Genomic DNA, 14,709 nt, shown 5'->3' on the forward strand with positions numbered 1-14,709 from the left:
GTCGTGCAGGTGTCTCTGCGGCTTAGCAGAGGTAATCAGGCGCTGCCTGGGGCCAGGCATTGTTCTAAGGTACATTGGAGTCTGCTGTGGGCCACAGAGGCCAGGGTGCAGAGCTGAAGGAAGTGCAGGGCCTGGCTCTGGGCAGGCTAAGGGGCAAGGTGGGCATGCTGGCGGAGCAGGGATCACCTTGACCTCTGGTCACCTTCATAGGGCTGACCGTGTGAGGTGTACAGAATTACACCTATAGGCTGCCGGGCGCTACTCAGGAGGCAAAGATGGAGGACTGAGGTTCAAAACAACACAGGCAGAAAAGTCTCTGAGCCTCTTACCTCCTGTTAACCAGCAAAAAGTTCTGGCATAGAGGTGTGGCTCAAGTGGTAGAACACTAATCTTGAGTGAAGAAAACTAAGGGACAGCACCCACGCCCCGAGTTCAGTCCCCACCAGCACATGCAGAAAAAAATTACCCTTGTGGTTTCTCTTAGCTCCAGAGACAATCACAATCATGAGGCTCTTCTCAGACATGTGGGCCGAGGGTGGCCAAGTCTGTCTTAGAGGCTCAGGACCCCGGCCAGTGAGGGCTGAGCAGTGTGGTGGCAGGAGCAGGCAAGAGAGCAGGGGCTGTAGGGCTTGCCTGGGCCAGTGGGGCCTGGGGCCAGGGGCACAGTGGTATCCAGAGGTCAGTGTGCTCAGCTGCAGCTGCGATGCCAGCTGCCACCTGCTGCTGGGGACAGAGATGAGGAGTGGCCAGAGGCCATTCTCACTAGCCTGCCCTGGCTGCTTACACTGTCACCCCTGGCTCTGGTGCCTCTAGATGTTAGAAGGGGCCTGTGTCCCACAGAGCCCCCACGGACTGCCCCTTGCCAGGGGGCTCCTGGGGAGGGGTGGCCACGGTGGATGGCAGGAGCAGGGCTGGGCCACAGTTGTTATGCCAGGCCATACAACATGGCTCTGGGCAGTGTGTGCATGGAGCCGGACACGCGGCTCCAGGCATGGTGTGTGCGTGGAGCCGGACGTGTGGCTCGGGGCAGTGTGTGTGGCAAGCAGAGCACGCACTGAGGGGCGTTGGGCCGTGCATGGGCGGCTCATGGGCATCTCTGGTGATGCTGGCAGTTCAGCTCCTTGGAACGTGGTGCCTGCCCTGAGCGTGTGAACAAAAGCAAGAGAGCCTCACTGCTTAACGTGGCTTCATCGAAAAGCACAGTTCCACTGGGAAAACCAGGTCTCGCAAGGCGATGGTGACCTGCCAGGTTTCTGAGCACTGAGTGACAGCTGCTCTTCTGCTTCCAGGTAGAGGCCGGCGCATGCAGCCCCATTGGGCCCCTCCGGCTGGGACTGAGCGGTGCAAGCTTCGCCTGTACAACAGCCTCACCCGGAACAAGGTACGGCGCGCGGTGTCTCACAGAGTCACCCGCCTTCTGTTGCCCTGTGGGCTTCAGTCCCTCAGTCAGGTTCAGGATCCTTTGGTTACTTCACACACTGTGGCCCCTGCAGCCTGGAAGCAGAGCTGGGCCCGTGACACCTCTGGGTGGCAGCTGGCGCCTTGGCTGGCGTCTTGCTTGAGGTCATTCTCCACCCTGCCAAGCAAGCACTGGCAGGCTTTCAAGAGCATGCGTGGTTGCAGCAGGCACTGTGGCAAGCCAAGCAGGTCAGCCAAGGCCAGAGCTGCCAGCAGGCTTCAGAATGCTGAGTTCTGGTGATGCACACCTGTAATTCTAGCTACTCGGGCGGCTGAGAACTGAGGATTGGGGTTGAAAGCCAGCCCAGAAGAAAAGTCTGTAAGACTCTTATCTCCAATTAATTACCAAAAATCTGTAAGTGGAGGTGTGGCTCAAGTGGTAGAACACTAGCCTGGAGCAAAAAAATAAAATAAGGGAAAGTGCCCAGGTCCTGAGTTCTAGCACCAGGACTGGCAGGTGCCACACACACACACGCACGCACGTATGCACGCACATGCGCACACACGCGCACACACACATACCAACTTGGGCAGGAAAGAAATGTGAAACTCTTACCTCAGGTTCACCAGCAAAAAGCCAAAAGTGAAGTGGTAGTGGTAGAGTGCCAGCTTTGAGTGAGAAAGGCTACCGGCCAGCACCGAGGCTCTAGTCCAAGTCACAGCACCTACACACACACACGCACACAAAAACTCTGTGCACGAAAATGAGCCATGTGATGTCTGTGCTCCTTCGGGTGCCCTGTGCGGTTGCTTGAGTTTCTTGTGACTCCATTTCATTTCTAACAAGGACGTGTTTATACCTCAAGCTGGGAAAAAGGTGACGTGGTACTGCTGTGGGCCGACCGTGTATGACGCATCACACATGGGACACGCCAGGTGGGTCTGGTGCCACACACTCGCTGTGGGAAGATGCTAAGAGTCCTGTGGTCATAGCCTATACTCCACCCGTTGCCCCCACCTGCTGTCCCCACGGACCTTAGGCTTTTCCTTTCCTTCCAGCTGGAGTCCTCACCTGCCACGCAGGGTGTGCAGAGTTTCTGTGACGCTCAGGCCCAAGCCCAGGTTACTCACACCCACCTCACACTCATGGGTGTGGCTTGCCGAGAGTAGATAGCCTTTAGAACAGGGACTGTAGAATCCCTTTACTCAAGCTGAATGCTGGTGGCTCATGCCTGTAATCCTAGCTATTGGGAGGCTGGGATCTGAGGATCATGGTTTGAAGCCAGCCTGGGTAGGAAAGTCTATGAGACTTTTTTTTTTTAGTTGTTGGGCTTGAACTCTGGGCCTGGGCACTGTCCCTGTGTTCTTCAGCTCAAGGCAAGCGCTCTACCGCTTGAGCCACAGCAGCACTTCTGGTTTTCTAGTGGTTTATTAGAGATAAAGAGTCTCACGGATGTTCCTGCCTGGGTTGGCTTTGAACCACGATCCTCAGATCTCAGCCTCCTGAGTAGCTAGGATTACAGGCGTGAACCACTGGCGCCCAGCTCTGTGAGACTTTTTATCTCCAAGTAACGCACAAAATATTGGAAATGGGGATTGGAGGCACTGATCAGTAGGTAGAACGCCAGCCAATGAGTAAAGTCCTGGTCTCAGAACAAAAAAACAGGAAAAGAAAGAAAACAAAAGTACTAGAAACGGAACTGTGGCTCAAGTGGTAGAGTACTAGCTTTGAATGAAAAAACTCACAGACAGAAAGTAAGGGCAGGGGTAACAAGTTAGACAGAAATGGAATCACTACCTTTCTTAGGTAACTGTAACCCCTCTGACATCTCCTAGATAATAAAATGTTTTTAAAAAAGAGTTTTCTTGGCCAGATATGCTTGGGGTAGATGTGCTGCACATTTTTTTCAATTTAGAGTATTTGCACTTACTTACCTAATAAGATGTCTTGGGGTGTGAGTCAAGTCTAAGCACAAAATTCATTTGTCTTCTCAATTCTTGATACACATAGCATGAAGAAGTTTTAGGTAATATTTTTGACAGTTTTGTGCATGCAGCCAAGTTTCATGGTGAGGCATTTTCTGCTTGTGGGCGCTTCCTGGTTTGGGGTGCTACTTGTGAACAGGCGTGCAAGTGGCAATGTGTATTTCATTCTGCTGTAGGTCCTACATCTCTTTCGACATCTTGAGAAGAGTGTTGAAGGACTACTTCCATTATGACGTCTTTTACTGCATGAACATCACGGATATTGATGATAAGGTAAGGGGAGCCCCATGCTAATGTTTAAGTACGAGCCTGGCACTGGTGGCTCACACCTGTAAGCATCCCTGTGAGGATCACAGTTCACAGTCAGCCTGGGCAGGAAAGTCCATGAGACACTTACCTGCAATTAACAGCCAAAAAGGTGGAAGTGGCTCAAGTGGTAGAGCACCAGCCTTGAGTGAAAAAGCTAAAGGACAGTGCCAAGGCCCTTAGTTCAAGCTCCAGGACTGGAACCATACACAAATTAAAATTAGACAAAAACCATAATAAGCCAGATGCCTGTGGCTTACACCTGTAATCCTAGCTACTCAGGAGGCTGAGATCTGAGGATATCAGTTCAAAGCCAGCCCAGGCAGGAAAGTCCATGAGACTCTCATCTCTAATTAGCTAAAGGGGTGCTGTGGCTCAAAGTGATAGAATGCTAATCTTAAGCAAAGAGCTCAGGGACAGCGCCCAGGCCTTGAGTTCAAGCCCAATGATTGACCAAAGTAGTAATAATAATAGATGTAAGTGGAAGAGACAGCATGATAAGAGATAGGCTTTGTGAGTAGTTAAATAAAATGGCCTGAGCTGGCTTCACTATGCCTGCCTTATCCAAGGTGTCTGAGTCCTGCTGCTCCTAGTTTGTGCGCGTCATGCACACGGGGATAGCGCTCCGGAGCTAGCACACTCCGGAGCCGGGTGGGTGAGGGGCCGTGCTCTGGCGCTCTATGGAGGACGGCTGGCTTCATGCTGCCTCTGGAGCCTGTTCCTTAGCACCAGGTGTCCAGACCTCAGTCCCACTTGGCAGGTGGCAGGCAGCGGGCAGCATGGGTTCCTTGGTGACAGTGTGGAACCCTCAGTTGACCCGGGCCGCCCTGCCCACCTCTGAGCCAAGCCGGGGAGTGCTGGGGGGTGGGGAGGACGTGGCTCCCGGCAGTGTGTCTCTGCCTTCACAGATCATCAAGAGGGCCCGGCAGAACCACTTGTTCGAGCGCTATCGGGAGCAGAAGCCTGAGGCCGCCCAGCTGCTGGAGGATGTTCACAGCGCCATGAAGGTGGGCTGCTGCCCACCCTAGATGCGTGACCTCCACTCTCAGCCTCCTCCTCACCCTTCCTCCCTATCTATCTTCTTCCTTGTCTCCCTGGCCTCTCTCTTTCCCTTCTCTCCCTTTCTTCCTCTCTCCCCAGCTAACCTCTCTCCATGTATCCTTCTCTTCCTTCCTCCCTTCCTCCCTCTCTCCCCTGCCTCTCTCCTTGCCTTCCTCTCTCCCAGCCTCCTTTTCTTCTGGCCTCCCCAGAGTGATGCTTCTGTTGATGGATATTTACCAAGTAGGATTGAGCTGTCTGTGTCAGGGCTGTTGTAGTCTCAGCCGGTGTGGCTCTGGCCCTGGCCTGTGAGAAAGTCATTAGGGCAGATATGCAGGGACAGGGTGTGGGGCAGGTGGCATTCCTGACACTTCTGGAAATTCCAATCTGTCCTGATGCCACTAGTGCTGCTTGATCTTGAAGCCGCCTCTCTGTGCACCTGTGCAGGTTTCCTGCCCCTACACCTGCCTGCACCTATTCCAGAACAAGACACAGGAGCTACACGCGTCTTAACATTTCGTTACCTTCACCATCCCAGGAGTTTTCAGAAGTTAAAAAATCTAGTATTTTCACTTAAAGTAAGGGTTATTATCAGAAAACAGTATGACTAGACACAGTCCTTGTCCTCTTTAATAATAGCAGTTATCCTTAGTGATTACAGTAATAATTACTGGCATGTTTGTGGCATTTCATCTCTGGAAGGAGAGAGGCATGGATCTAAAGCAATCTTCCCTTGGCACTTGAGACTCACCAAGTGTACACCTTCATTCATTTTGAGAACAGTCCAGAAGTACTCTTATGTCCATTTGGTTTGAGGAAAGCCAAGCCACTGAGCAGGAAGTGCCCTACCTGGCTTCAGGTAGGGAAGTGTCAGGCTTCCCAGACGGGGAGACGGGGGTCTCGTGACCACTGCCAGCTGCTAGGAGCAGCTCGAGCATTGTACCCTTGGGCGGTGGGAACACATCTGTTCTGCCTTAGGTCAGCTGTGGCAGCCCAGAGCCTGCGCGGTGTGTAACCGCTTTCATGTCCTCCCTTACAGCCATTCTCAGTAAAGTTAAGCGAAACCACCGATCCTGACAAGAGGCAGATGCTGGAGCGCACTCTGCAGGCCGCCACACTGGCCGCAGAGCCACTCGAGCAAGCGGTGCACTCCAGCCTGTCCGGAGAAGAAGTGGACCACCGCACGGAGGTGAGCTCCCCGCTCACGCATGCAACCAGAACACTGCGCACTAGTCCATCTTCACTCAGTGTTTGATGCCCTGGGCCTGTGGTCAGCTTCCTGGTGCCACTGGAGAGGGACTTGGGGTCCTTGTGAGTCCTGTCCATCCTGCGTCTGCCTGGAAGGCAGGCAAAATGGCCTCCATGGGCCCTCTGAGTCAGGGCTCAGTGTAGAGCAGCCCTGGGTACCTGGGGCGGTGGAGCGGGGAGCATCAGTCTGTTGGAGAAAGGTCTCTTTCTGACAAAGGGTGTGCCCTGCTTTGTGCCCCTGCACCTTGAATACACAGGAGGGCCTCTGTTCATCCTGCCGCCGCCCCCTGCTGGTCACCCACAAACTCCACAGAAGGGAAGCACAGAAAGCACTGCAGGAATTAGTTGTTTTTTTTTTTGGTCTGGTCGTGGGGCCTGAACTCTGGGCCTGGGCGCTGTCCCTCAGCTCTTCAGCTCAAGGCTAGTGCTCTACCATTTGAGCCACAACGCCACTTCCGGCTTTTTTCTTTTTGCTTATGTGGTGCTGAGGAATGGAACCCAGGGCCTCATGCATGCAAGGCAAGCCCTCTACCACTGAGCCATCTTCCCAGCCCCGCACTGCAGGAATTAGATACATTATCCAGACACCCCTCAGCTCTGCCCGCCCAGCTGTCCCCTAGCTCACTCTGTCCCCTGGCCTCACCTGCTGCTCTACCATTTGCTGGCCTTTTCTTTTTTGTTTTTTTTTTTGGGTCTGGTCTGAACTCTGGGCCTGGGCGCTATCCCTCAGCTCTTCAACTCAAGGCCCAGGGCCTCATGCATGCAAGGCAAGCACTCTACCACTGAGCCACCTTCCCAGCCCCTTGCTGGCCTTTTATTTTGAGTTTTTGGTCTTCCATTCCCACACAGCAGATTGCTTGGTTGTGCCTGTGTCTGAGCTTTGTGGGGACAGGTCCTTGGGCATGGTGTTCATGCTGAGTGCTTGAACTCTCTTTGTGTTTGTCTGTTTTATGCCAGTCCTGGAGATTGACTCTGTCCTTTAGCTTTTTTGCTCAAGACTGGTACTCTACCACTTGAGCCACAGCTCTACTTCCAGCTTTTTTTTTTTTTTTTTTTTTTAATGCTGGTTAATTGAAGATAAGAGACCTATGGACTTTTCTGCCCTGGCTATCTTTGAACTGGGATCCTCAGATCTCAGCCTCTTGAGTAACAAAAAAGCTAAGGGAGAGGGCCATAGCCCTGAGTTCAAGTCTCAGTACTAGTATAGAAACAAAATCAAGCCAACAGGAAGAAAGCAAGGCCAGCCTCCCATCTGAGGTGAATACAGTTGGGACATTCACCCCATGATGGGAGGTGATGTCTCCATGGGTCATGTGACATGTTTGAATTCAGGGCAGGTCTCATGAGCACTAGCTATCTTGGTGAAACCTACTCTGTGTGTGGCATCCTCTTTCTCGATCTCTAGGTGTTGCTGGAAGAGGCAAAGGATTTGCTTTCAGACTGGTTGGACTCCACAGGCGGCAGTTCAGTGACTGACAATTCTATTTTCTCCAAGCTGCCCAAGTTCTGGGAAGGGGAGTTTCACAAAGACATGGAGGCCCTGAATGTAAGTGCCTCTCATTGTCTTGTCCTTATTTAGCAGTGAGAGACCCAGTCCCCAGATTCCTGTTGGGTAAAACCAGAAGAATGTGTGCCCCAACATACTCGTTTGCCAGCTCAATTAAGCAGCTAAGTGATCCTTGAACTTGACCCCTGTCACCTGTCACCCTGCCACCCGCAGGTTCTCCCTCCTGACGTCCTGACCCGAGTCAGTGAGTACGTGCCAGAAATTGTGAACTTTGTCCAGAGGATTGTGGACAATGGTTATGGGTAAGCAAGGGCCTCATAGCCTTCCGGTGTGTTGGGGGAACACAGCTCCCCAACTCCAAGTCCAGGTCCAGAAGGCAGAGCTCATGCTCCGGGCTTCCTGCAGGCTGGGCTCGCAGCACCTTAGGCTCAGGCTCAGTGTTCTGCACTGGCTTCTAGTCCTGTGAACAAACTGGGGATTGTAAAGTGCGGGGGAATGACCTTGTTGGAAGCAGGTGGCACACACATGTAATCTTACTACTCAGGAAGCTGACATTTGAGGACCATGGTTTAAAGCCAGCCAGTTGGACAGACAACTCCAAGAGACTTTTTTCCCCAACTCCCCAAAGCCAGAAGTAGAGCTGTGGCTCAAGTGATAGAATGCCAGCCTTAAGCAAATAATAATAATAATAACAATAATAAAAAGCTCAGGGACATTGCTCAGGCCCTGAGTTTAAATCCTAGGACCAGCACTAAATAGGTAGGGAGGTAGTTAGATAGATAGCTAACTCGATACATTAAAAAAAAAAAAAAAAGCCCTTAGGTTTTTCATTTCGAATAGTTGTTTTTTCATTGCCATAGATTCTTAACCAAGAAAAGCCATCATGTTGCTGGAGGCAGGAAGCACCAGGGAGAAGGGGTTCCTGGCCATATCCCGCTCTTCCAGGGGTCCCTTGCATCTGTGCCCCAGCTGGGCTAAGGAGCCCGTGTCTGGCTGACCAGCCTTGTAGACAGCACACCTTGGTACCACAGGGAAGATCCGGCCGAGCCTGCTCAGAATCTAGGCCAGAGCAGCATGATGCTGAACATCCACTCTGCACGGCCTGAGGAGACGTCACCCCACTCACACTACATGTATGCATCCTGCTGGGCACCACACTGAGCTCATGCCTGCGATCCCTGCTACTCAGGAATCTGAGAGCTGAGGATCCCGGTCTGAAGCCAGTCTGGCAGATAAATACATAAGACTTAACTCCCATTAACCACCCAAAAGCTGGAAGTAGAGCTGTGGCTCAAGTGATAGAGTTCCAGCCTTGAGCGAAAAAAGCAAGGAACAATGTTCAGGCCCTGAGTTCAAGCCTCAGCACTTGTAGGTATACACGCACCTACTCATCCTCCGCACACCCCAGCATGCACCCTGTTGCTTGACTGTGGTTTTAGTGCACAGATTACTGCACCCTGGCTCCTGTGCAGCTGTCCAGCTGCAGGAAACGTCCCTAGCATCTTTACAACCGGTGTCTTAAGGACCCAGAGATGAAGGCGCAGCTGAAACCAGGCATCTGGGAAGCACTTGCCACCTCCTCTGCCAGCAGGGCCACCCCGTGAGCCCCTGGGTAGCCCTGCGCTGGTGCTGGGTGAGCTGCACAAATTGGACGAGGTCAGCCTGCAGCAGCACCATCCTCCCCCTGGGCAGCCGGACACAGAGGCCTGCCTGAGGGGCAGAGGCAGGGCCAGACCCAGGGTGAAGAAGGCAGTCATAGCCATGGCAGGGCCACTGGAGGTGGGGTCCATACTCAGCAGAGGACAAGCCACACAGGCCTTGGTCCTCACCAGCCCACAGAAGGCAGGCAGGGTCTGTATGGCACCTGCTAAGACAGTGAGGAGGCGGCCTCCAAGCTGACGGCCTTGTCCCCATGCAGCCCACACCCTGAACAGCCGCCTGGGGTGCGGGAAGGTCAAGGTGCAGCAGTCCTCAGTTCTACTCAGTTCTAGTCCTCCCCCCACCCCCCCGCCCCCCGCAGCCTGTGACTCTCACTGTGATGTGGAGAGTCTGCATGTTCAATTCTCATCTCCTTGTTTCTCAGGTATGTCTCAAATGGGTCTGTCTACTTTGACACGGTTAAGTTTGCATCCAGTGAGAAACACTCCTACGGAAAGCTGGTGCCTGAAGCTGTTGGGGACCAGAGAGCTCTTCAGGAAGGGGAAGGTAAGACTGGAAGGGAGCAGGCTTGCTTGCTTGCTCAGCTTTGGGCTGTTGCCCTGCACTCCACCTGAACCATGGTCACGGGGCGTCCCTGCCTAGCTCTGGGGTTCACTGAGGAGTACCTAGGCGTTTTCCATATAGAACCATGGAGAACTGAACTGTTTAGTAAAGAAAAAAACCCAAAGGCAGTGCCTTGAGCAAAAAAAGCGGAGGCGACAACACCCTGGCCTAGAATTCCATCCCCAGCACTTACACTGAAAACAAGATAAATGCAGGCCTCTGAGATAGGGAAAATAAAAAGCTAAAAGCTAGCTGGTTCTCCACAAAGATGAGTAAAGCGGAACTGTGGCTGGAAGGGCAGACATCGCACGCACGTGCACACGTGACAGCGATTGAAGTCCTCAGTGGGTGGTGCTGCTGGCCCATTGTGGACACCCGCACAGCCCAGGAAAGGTGGGCAGAGCCCGCCATCCTCTCCCCGCATCCGTCCTGTTTCTTGGGCTTGGCTTACCTCTGTGTTCCACCTGGCACTTAGTATTTTTCTGTCTGCCAAGTCTCCTTAAAGGGAGACCTCCATCACAGGCCTCTGACAGCAGTGTCAAACCACTTGGAGCTGGTGGCATCTGCCTGTGTGTGTTGTTTGGGTTGAGGGGCACAGAGCGGCCCTTGGGGACATCCAGGTCAACTTAAAAACAGATAAAATAGGCTGAGATGTGCTAGAGGCACACAGGGAAGGGGACAGCCCTCGACGAGGTCCACATCCCCCCCACTGGGCAAAGCTGCATGTCCCAGGAAGGTCTGTGAGGGGAAGTGGAGGAGAAGAGGCCCCGTGGCTGCATTGCTTGGTCTGCTTCCTGCCGCAGCGAGTGTCAGCAGTAGAGACCTGGAAGAGAGGACAGACAGCTCTTGACCCGTGCAGATTTACGCAGGTAGAAAAGGAGAAAGAAAGTCACCAGGAAGATAAGCTTCCTTTATGCCCCAGAGTCCCCATGTGGGTCTCCAAGACATGACGGATTTGGAGCAGCAGGTTGCTGAAAGTATCCCGAGATGGAATGTGGAAGAGGGCCGGGACGGCCCAGCACACTTACAAGACACAGAACTGTCTGTGGATAGGGTAGTGTTCTGCTACGGTTCCCAGAGTACACTTTGAAACGTGGTTCCTATCTGTAATCCTAGCTACTCAGCAGGTAGAAATCAGGAGGATTACAGTTTGAGGCCAGACTGAACAAAAATAGTGAAGACAGGAGGGAGGGACTGGGAGAGAGTGAAGGAAGGGAAGACACTGTATGAAAGGAAATGGGGGCTGGGAAGGTGGCTCAGTGGTAGAGTGCCTGCCTCACGCATGAGGCCCTGGGTTCGATTCCTCAGCACCACATAAATAGAAAAGTCAGAAGTGGCGCTGTGGCTCAAGTGGTAGAGCGCTAGCTGAAGAGCTGAGGGACAGCGCCCAGGCCTAGAGTTCAAGCCCTACAATCGAAATGAAGGAAGGTAGGAAATGTACAATGTACTTATTACCAGATTAGTGTAATCGCATATCACCTTTATAATAACAGTAAAGGAAATAATTTTTTTTTAAGTTAGGAAGGGAAGCAGAGGAAAATAAAGGACATTGTCCAAAAAAACGTATACATCTGCCTTATGGTAGCCCCTCTGTACAACACACTCACTAATAGTAATAACAAAATTATTAAAACAAAAAAAAGTTAATGACAAATTGTTTAAATAGGGATACAGGTGGACTCATTGCAACAATGAGATGTACAAGATGTTATGTTGAAAAATGAACTTTACAACTTTGGCAGGGGGAGGTGGGGGAAGGGATGGGAAGGGGAAACAAAGGAGGAGGTAACAATGCTTGATAAGAAATATACTTATTACCTTGCCCATGTAATTGTAACCGCTCTGTACTGTATTTTCACACAAAAAAAGTTAATGAGACCCTATCTCAACTAAAAGGCCTGGCATAATAGAATACACTTGTCATTCCAGCTACTTGGGAGGAAGCATAGGTAGGAGGTGGTAGGAGGATCATGAGTCCAGGCTGGCCCCTACAAAACGGTGTAACTATTAGAAAATGAAAGCAAAAAAAGTTGGGGGTGTGGCTCATGCGGTAGAGTGCTTGCTCACCATGTGCAAGGCCCTGAGTTACAACTGCGAAAGGAAAATAATAATCAAATGCAGATATTCAAGGGTCACCATGTTCATAATTCAAAAGCCTAGGCATATGTTTTCTGTGGAGTGACAGGTGGCTAAAAGAGGACCCCTGGAGCTACACTGTGCTATGCTTGGGGTCTCACTGGTAGGTAGCTGGCGGTGGGTAGGGATCAGGGAGAGAGAGAACCAGGTAGAGTCTCTCCTGGGTGTCTGATTTGTATTTGAAGGGATTGTCATTCACTTGTAAACCCTCATATCAGAATGTTCACGGTAGTCTGTTCTGGGCTGAAAGTTTGTCACTCTGCCGCCCTCCAGCGTTTCCTCCCTGTGCAGGTTCCCTTCTTGCCATCTCTCCCTGCCTGAAGCTTGTCTCTGTCCCAGGATTTGCCCCAGGCCCAGTGAGCGGCCCCTGGGGAGGACCTGAGAGCCAGCCCCACCCTTGGGGTCCAGGCTAGAGGCTCCACGACGAAGCCTTGGCTGTAGCTGCCCACTTGACTTCCTGCTCCCCTGTGGAGTGGGGCTGACTCACAGGTCCTTAGGGTCCATGGCTGCGGTCCATGAGTCTGTCTGTGCCAAGGTGCTGTCTCTGAGACTTAACTACCCGGCATCCTGTGCGCCTCATGGCAGCTCCCCGGCCCCACCCCTGCTGCAAGGCTCACTTGGCCCCATGCCCGCAGCGGGGTTCCGGGGCTTTCCCCCCCACACTGTGTTCAGCCTCTCACCTCTTCTCCTCACAGCTGTCGTGACTCAAGGGACAGGGTCACCCCCTTGCTTCCACCCCTCAGGAAGTGGCCCGCATGTCTCCCAGGGCCCAAGGCAGACAGCCATGCAGGCCCCGCCGGAGCCAGGGCCCACCAAGCATTCCGCATCACTGGGTGCCATGCCTTGTGGCTTTGGTGCAGAACACGTGGCCTGTTTCTAGAAGCATCTCTCAAGGGCCACGGCTGCAGCCTGGGGAAGCAGGGTGAGAGGCATGTGGCCAAGCCCAGGGTCTGCCCGCACCCTGGCATGTCCTAAATCAAGACACCAGTGGCACCATGTGGCCACAGCCAACTTGAGACTGTCTGAGCCAGATTAGTAACCTAGCGACAAGGATCAGCTGGGTACCCCGATGGCCTTGAAGTGAAGTGCTGGGCATTCCTGTGGGTGCCTGCCTGCGACCGACTGACCCCACCTCCCTCCCTCCCTCCCTGTCCCCAGGCGACCTGAGCATCTCTGCAGACCGCCTAGGCGAGAAGCGCTCTCCTAACGACTTTGCCCTGTGGAAGGCCTCCAAGCCCGGGGAGCCGTCCTGGCCATGCCCCTGGGGACAGGTGAGGGGGCATTACTGGGGAAAGGTGGTAGAACAGGAAGCTGGCCCCCCAGAGGCAGCTCTGTGTGTGAGGGACAGCTGCTGGGCCAGCACAGGGCTTCCCGGCCTGGGATGCGCTCCGCCTCCAGGTGAGCCACTTCCTGGGACCCTGTTTTCCTGTCTGTAAGTTGGGGGGAGGGGCATAGTTAGATTTGACCACTTGGGAGGCCTCTCGATGGTATGCTGTTCCTTTGGGTGTTCCTAGCCCCCAGGCCACATGGCCCTGTCTGGAAGATGAGACCTGCGGGAAGGGGTGGAGCCATCTGTCTCTGGTGGGTGCTGGAGCTCTGGGATGGTGCCTACACATCAGTCAAGCTGTGGCCTACACCAGTCTTCAATTTTCCCCATGAGCCTACTCCAGTGAGCGTCAGGGGCAGTCGTGGGTCAGGGAGGGGCGTGGCCAGCCAACACGGCCCCTTCTGTCTGCAGGGCCGTCCGGGATGGCACATCGAGTGCTCGGCCATGGCCGGCACGCTCCTGGGCGCCTCGATGGACATTCACGGAGGAGGGTTCGACCTCCGCTTCCCCCACCACGACAACGAGCTGGCCCAGTCAGAGGTAGGCAGGCAGCAGGCGTCCTGCTAGGCGGAGAGTGCGCGGTGTCCTTCCTGCTGGGCTGTTGGCACGGCCCTCTTTGAAGCCTCTCTTAGTAGCCTCAAGGTGTGTGGGAGTTAGGGCCCTAGGCCTCTGGTCTGATTTCCATGTGATAGCCTAGCCTTGACTCACAGGCTCAGGTTCAAACCCGTTGTGTTACCTGGCGGCAGGTAACCCAGCGTGGTCCATAGGGGAGGTGACATCTACCGCGTGGATGGTGTGAGATGACACAGGCCAGGCGACAGCATCCGGTGTCCGGCACCCTCGGCAGGCAAGGCCCCCGGCCATGTGGCCGAGCCTTTCCTGTCTCTTTGCACGCAGGCCTACTTTGAAAACGACTGCTGGGTCAGGTATTTCCTGCATACCGGCCACTTGACGATTGCAGGCTGCAAGATGTCAAAGTCACTAAAAAACTTCATCACCATTAAAGACGCCTTGAAGAAGCACTCGGGTAAGCTGGCCTTCTCCCGAGACGCCTCCATGCGCGTGCCCACAGGTCGGGGGAGCGGACGCTGCTCAGGGAATAAGTGTCACCCTGTGTGTTTGCTCCCCAGCACGACAGTTGCGGCTGGCGTTCCTCATGCACTCGTGGAAAGACACACTAGATTATTCGAGCAATACCATGGAGTCTGCACTCCAGTATGAGAAGTTCCTGAACGTAAGTTCCCAGCTCCTGCCAAGACTGCGGGTTCTGTGGTCGCTCTGTTCTTCTGACCGAGGCCCAGGGACATACAGAATCCTGTCAGGGCCAGGGGTGGTGGGGGGCTAGTGAATTCAGCCACTTCTTGAAACATCCAGGAGTTTGCAGAGTTGATGGAGACTGAGTTCACATGTGGTAGCATGTCATTCTGACCTGGGATTACTACCCAATGAGTGCTTTTTGGGCTCCAACACTTCTGCCCCAACAACAGAAAGGTTATATTGT

General features: G+C 53.5%; 2 protein-coding genes across 3 annotated transcripts in view; one reads left to right on the top strand and one right to left on the bottom strand.

The window, feature by feature from the left end:
- Dhcr7 (7-dehydrocholesterol reductase) overlaps nucleotides 1-14,709 on the bottom strand; it is a 365,017-nt gene that overhangs the window by 196,739 nt on the left and 153,569 nt on the right. The gene's annotated exons all lie outside the window — the stretch shown is intronic.
- The window catches only part of Cars1 (cysteinyl-tRNA synthetase 1), a 39,674-nt gene that overhangs the window by 12,532 nt on the left and 12,433 nt on the right, over nucleotides 1-14,709 (top strand). For both annotated transcript variants that reach the window (XM_042672578.1, XM_042672579.1), the window contains 12 exons: nucleotides 1,290-1,381; nucleotides 2,246-2,334; nucleotides 3,561-3,657; nucleotides 4,599-4,697; nucleotides 5,768-5,917; nucleotides 7,382-7,522; nucleotides 7,697-7,785; nucleotides 9,567-9,688; nucleotides 13,040-13,152; nucleotides 13,620-13,748; nucleotides 14,106-14,235; nucleotides 14,339-14,442. In XM_042672578.1, coding sequence (XP_042528512.1) covers nucleotides 1,290-1,381; nucleotides 2,246-2,334; nucleotides 3,561-3,657; nucleotides 4,599-4,697; nucleotides 5,768-5,917; nucleotides 7,382-7,522; nucleotides 7,697-7,785; nucleotides 9,567-9,688; nucleotides 13,040-13,152; nucleotides 13,620-13,748; nucleotides 14,106-14,235; nucleotides 14,339-14,442 — 1,355 coding nt within the window. The remainder of the gene's footprint in view (nucleotides 1-1,289; nucleotides 1,382-2,245; nucleotides 2,335-3,560; nucleotides 3,658-4,598; nucleotides 4,698-5,767; nucleotides 5,918-7,381; nucleotides 7,523-7,696; nucleotides 7,786-9,566; nucleotides 9,689-13,039; nucleotides 13,153-13,619; nucleotides 13,749-14,105; nucleotides 14,236-14,338; nucleotides 14,443-14,709) is intronic.

The sequence above is a fragment of the Dipodomys spectabilis genome, unplaced genomic scaffold, assembly GCF_019054845.1.
Source record: "Dipodomys spectabilis isolate Male_0828 unplaced genomic scaffold, ASM1905484v1 ptg000728l, whole genome shotgun sequence".
Classification (NCBI taxonomy): domain Eukaryota; kingdom Metazoa; phylum Chordata; class Mammalia; order Rodentia; family Heteromyidae; genus Dipodomys; species Dipodomys spectabilis.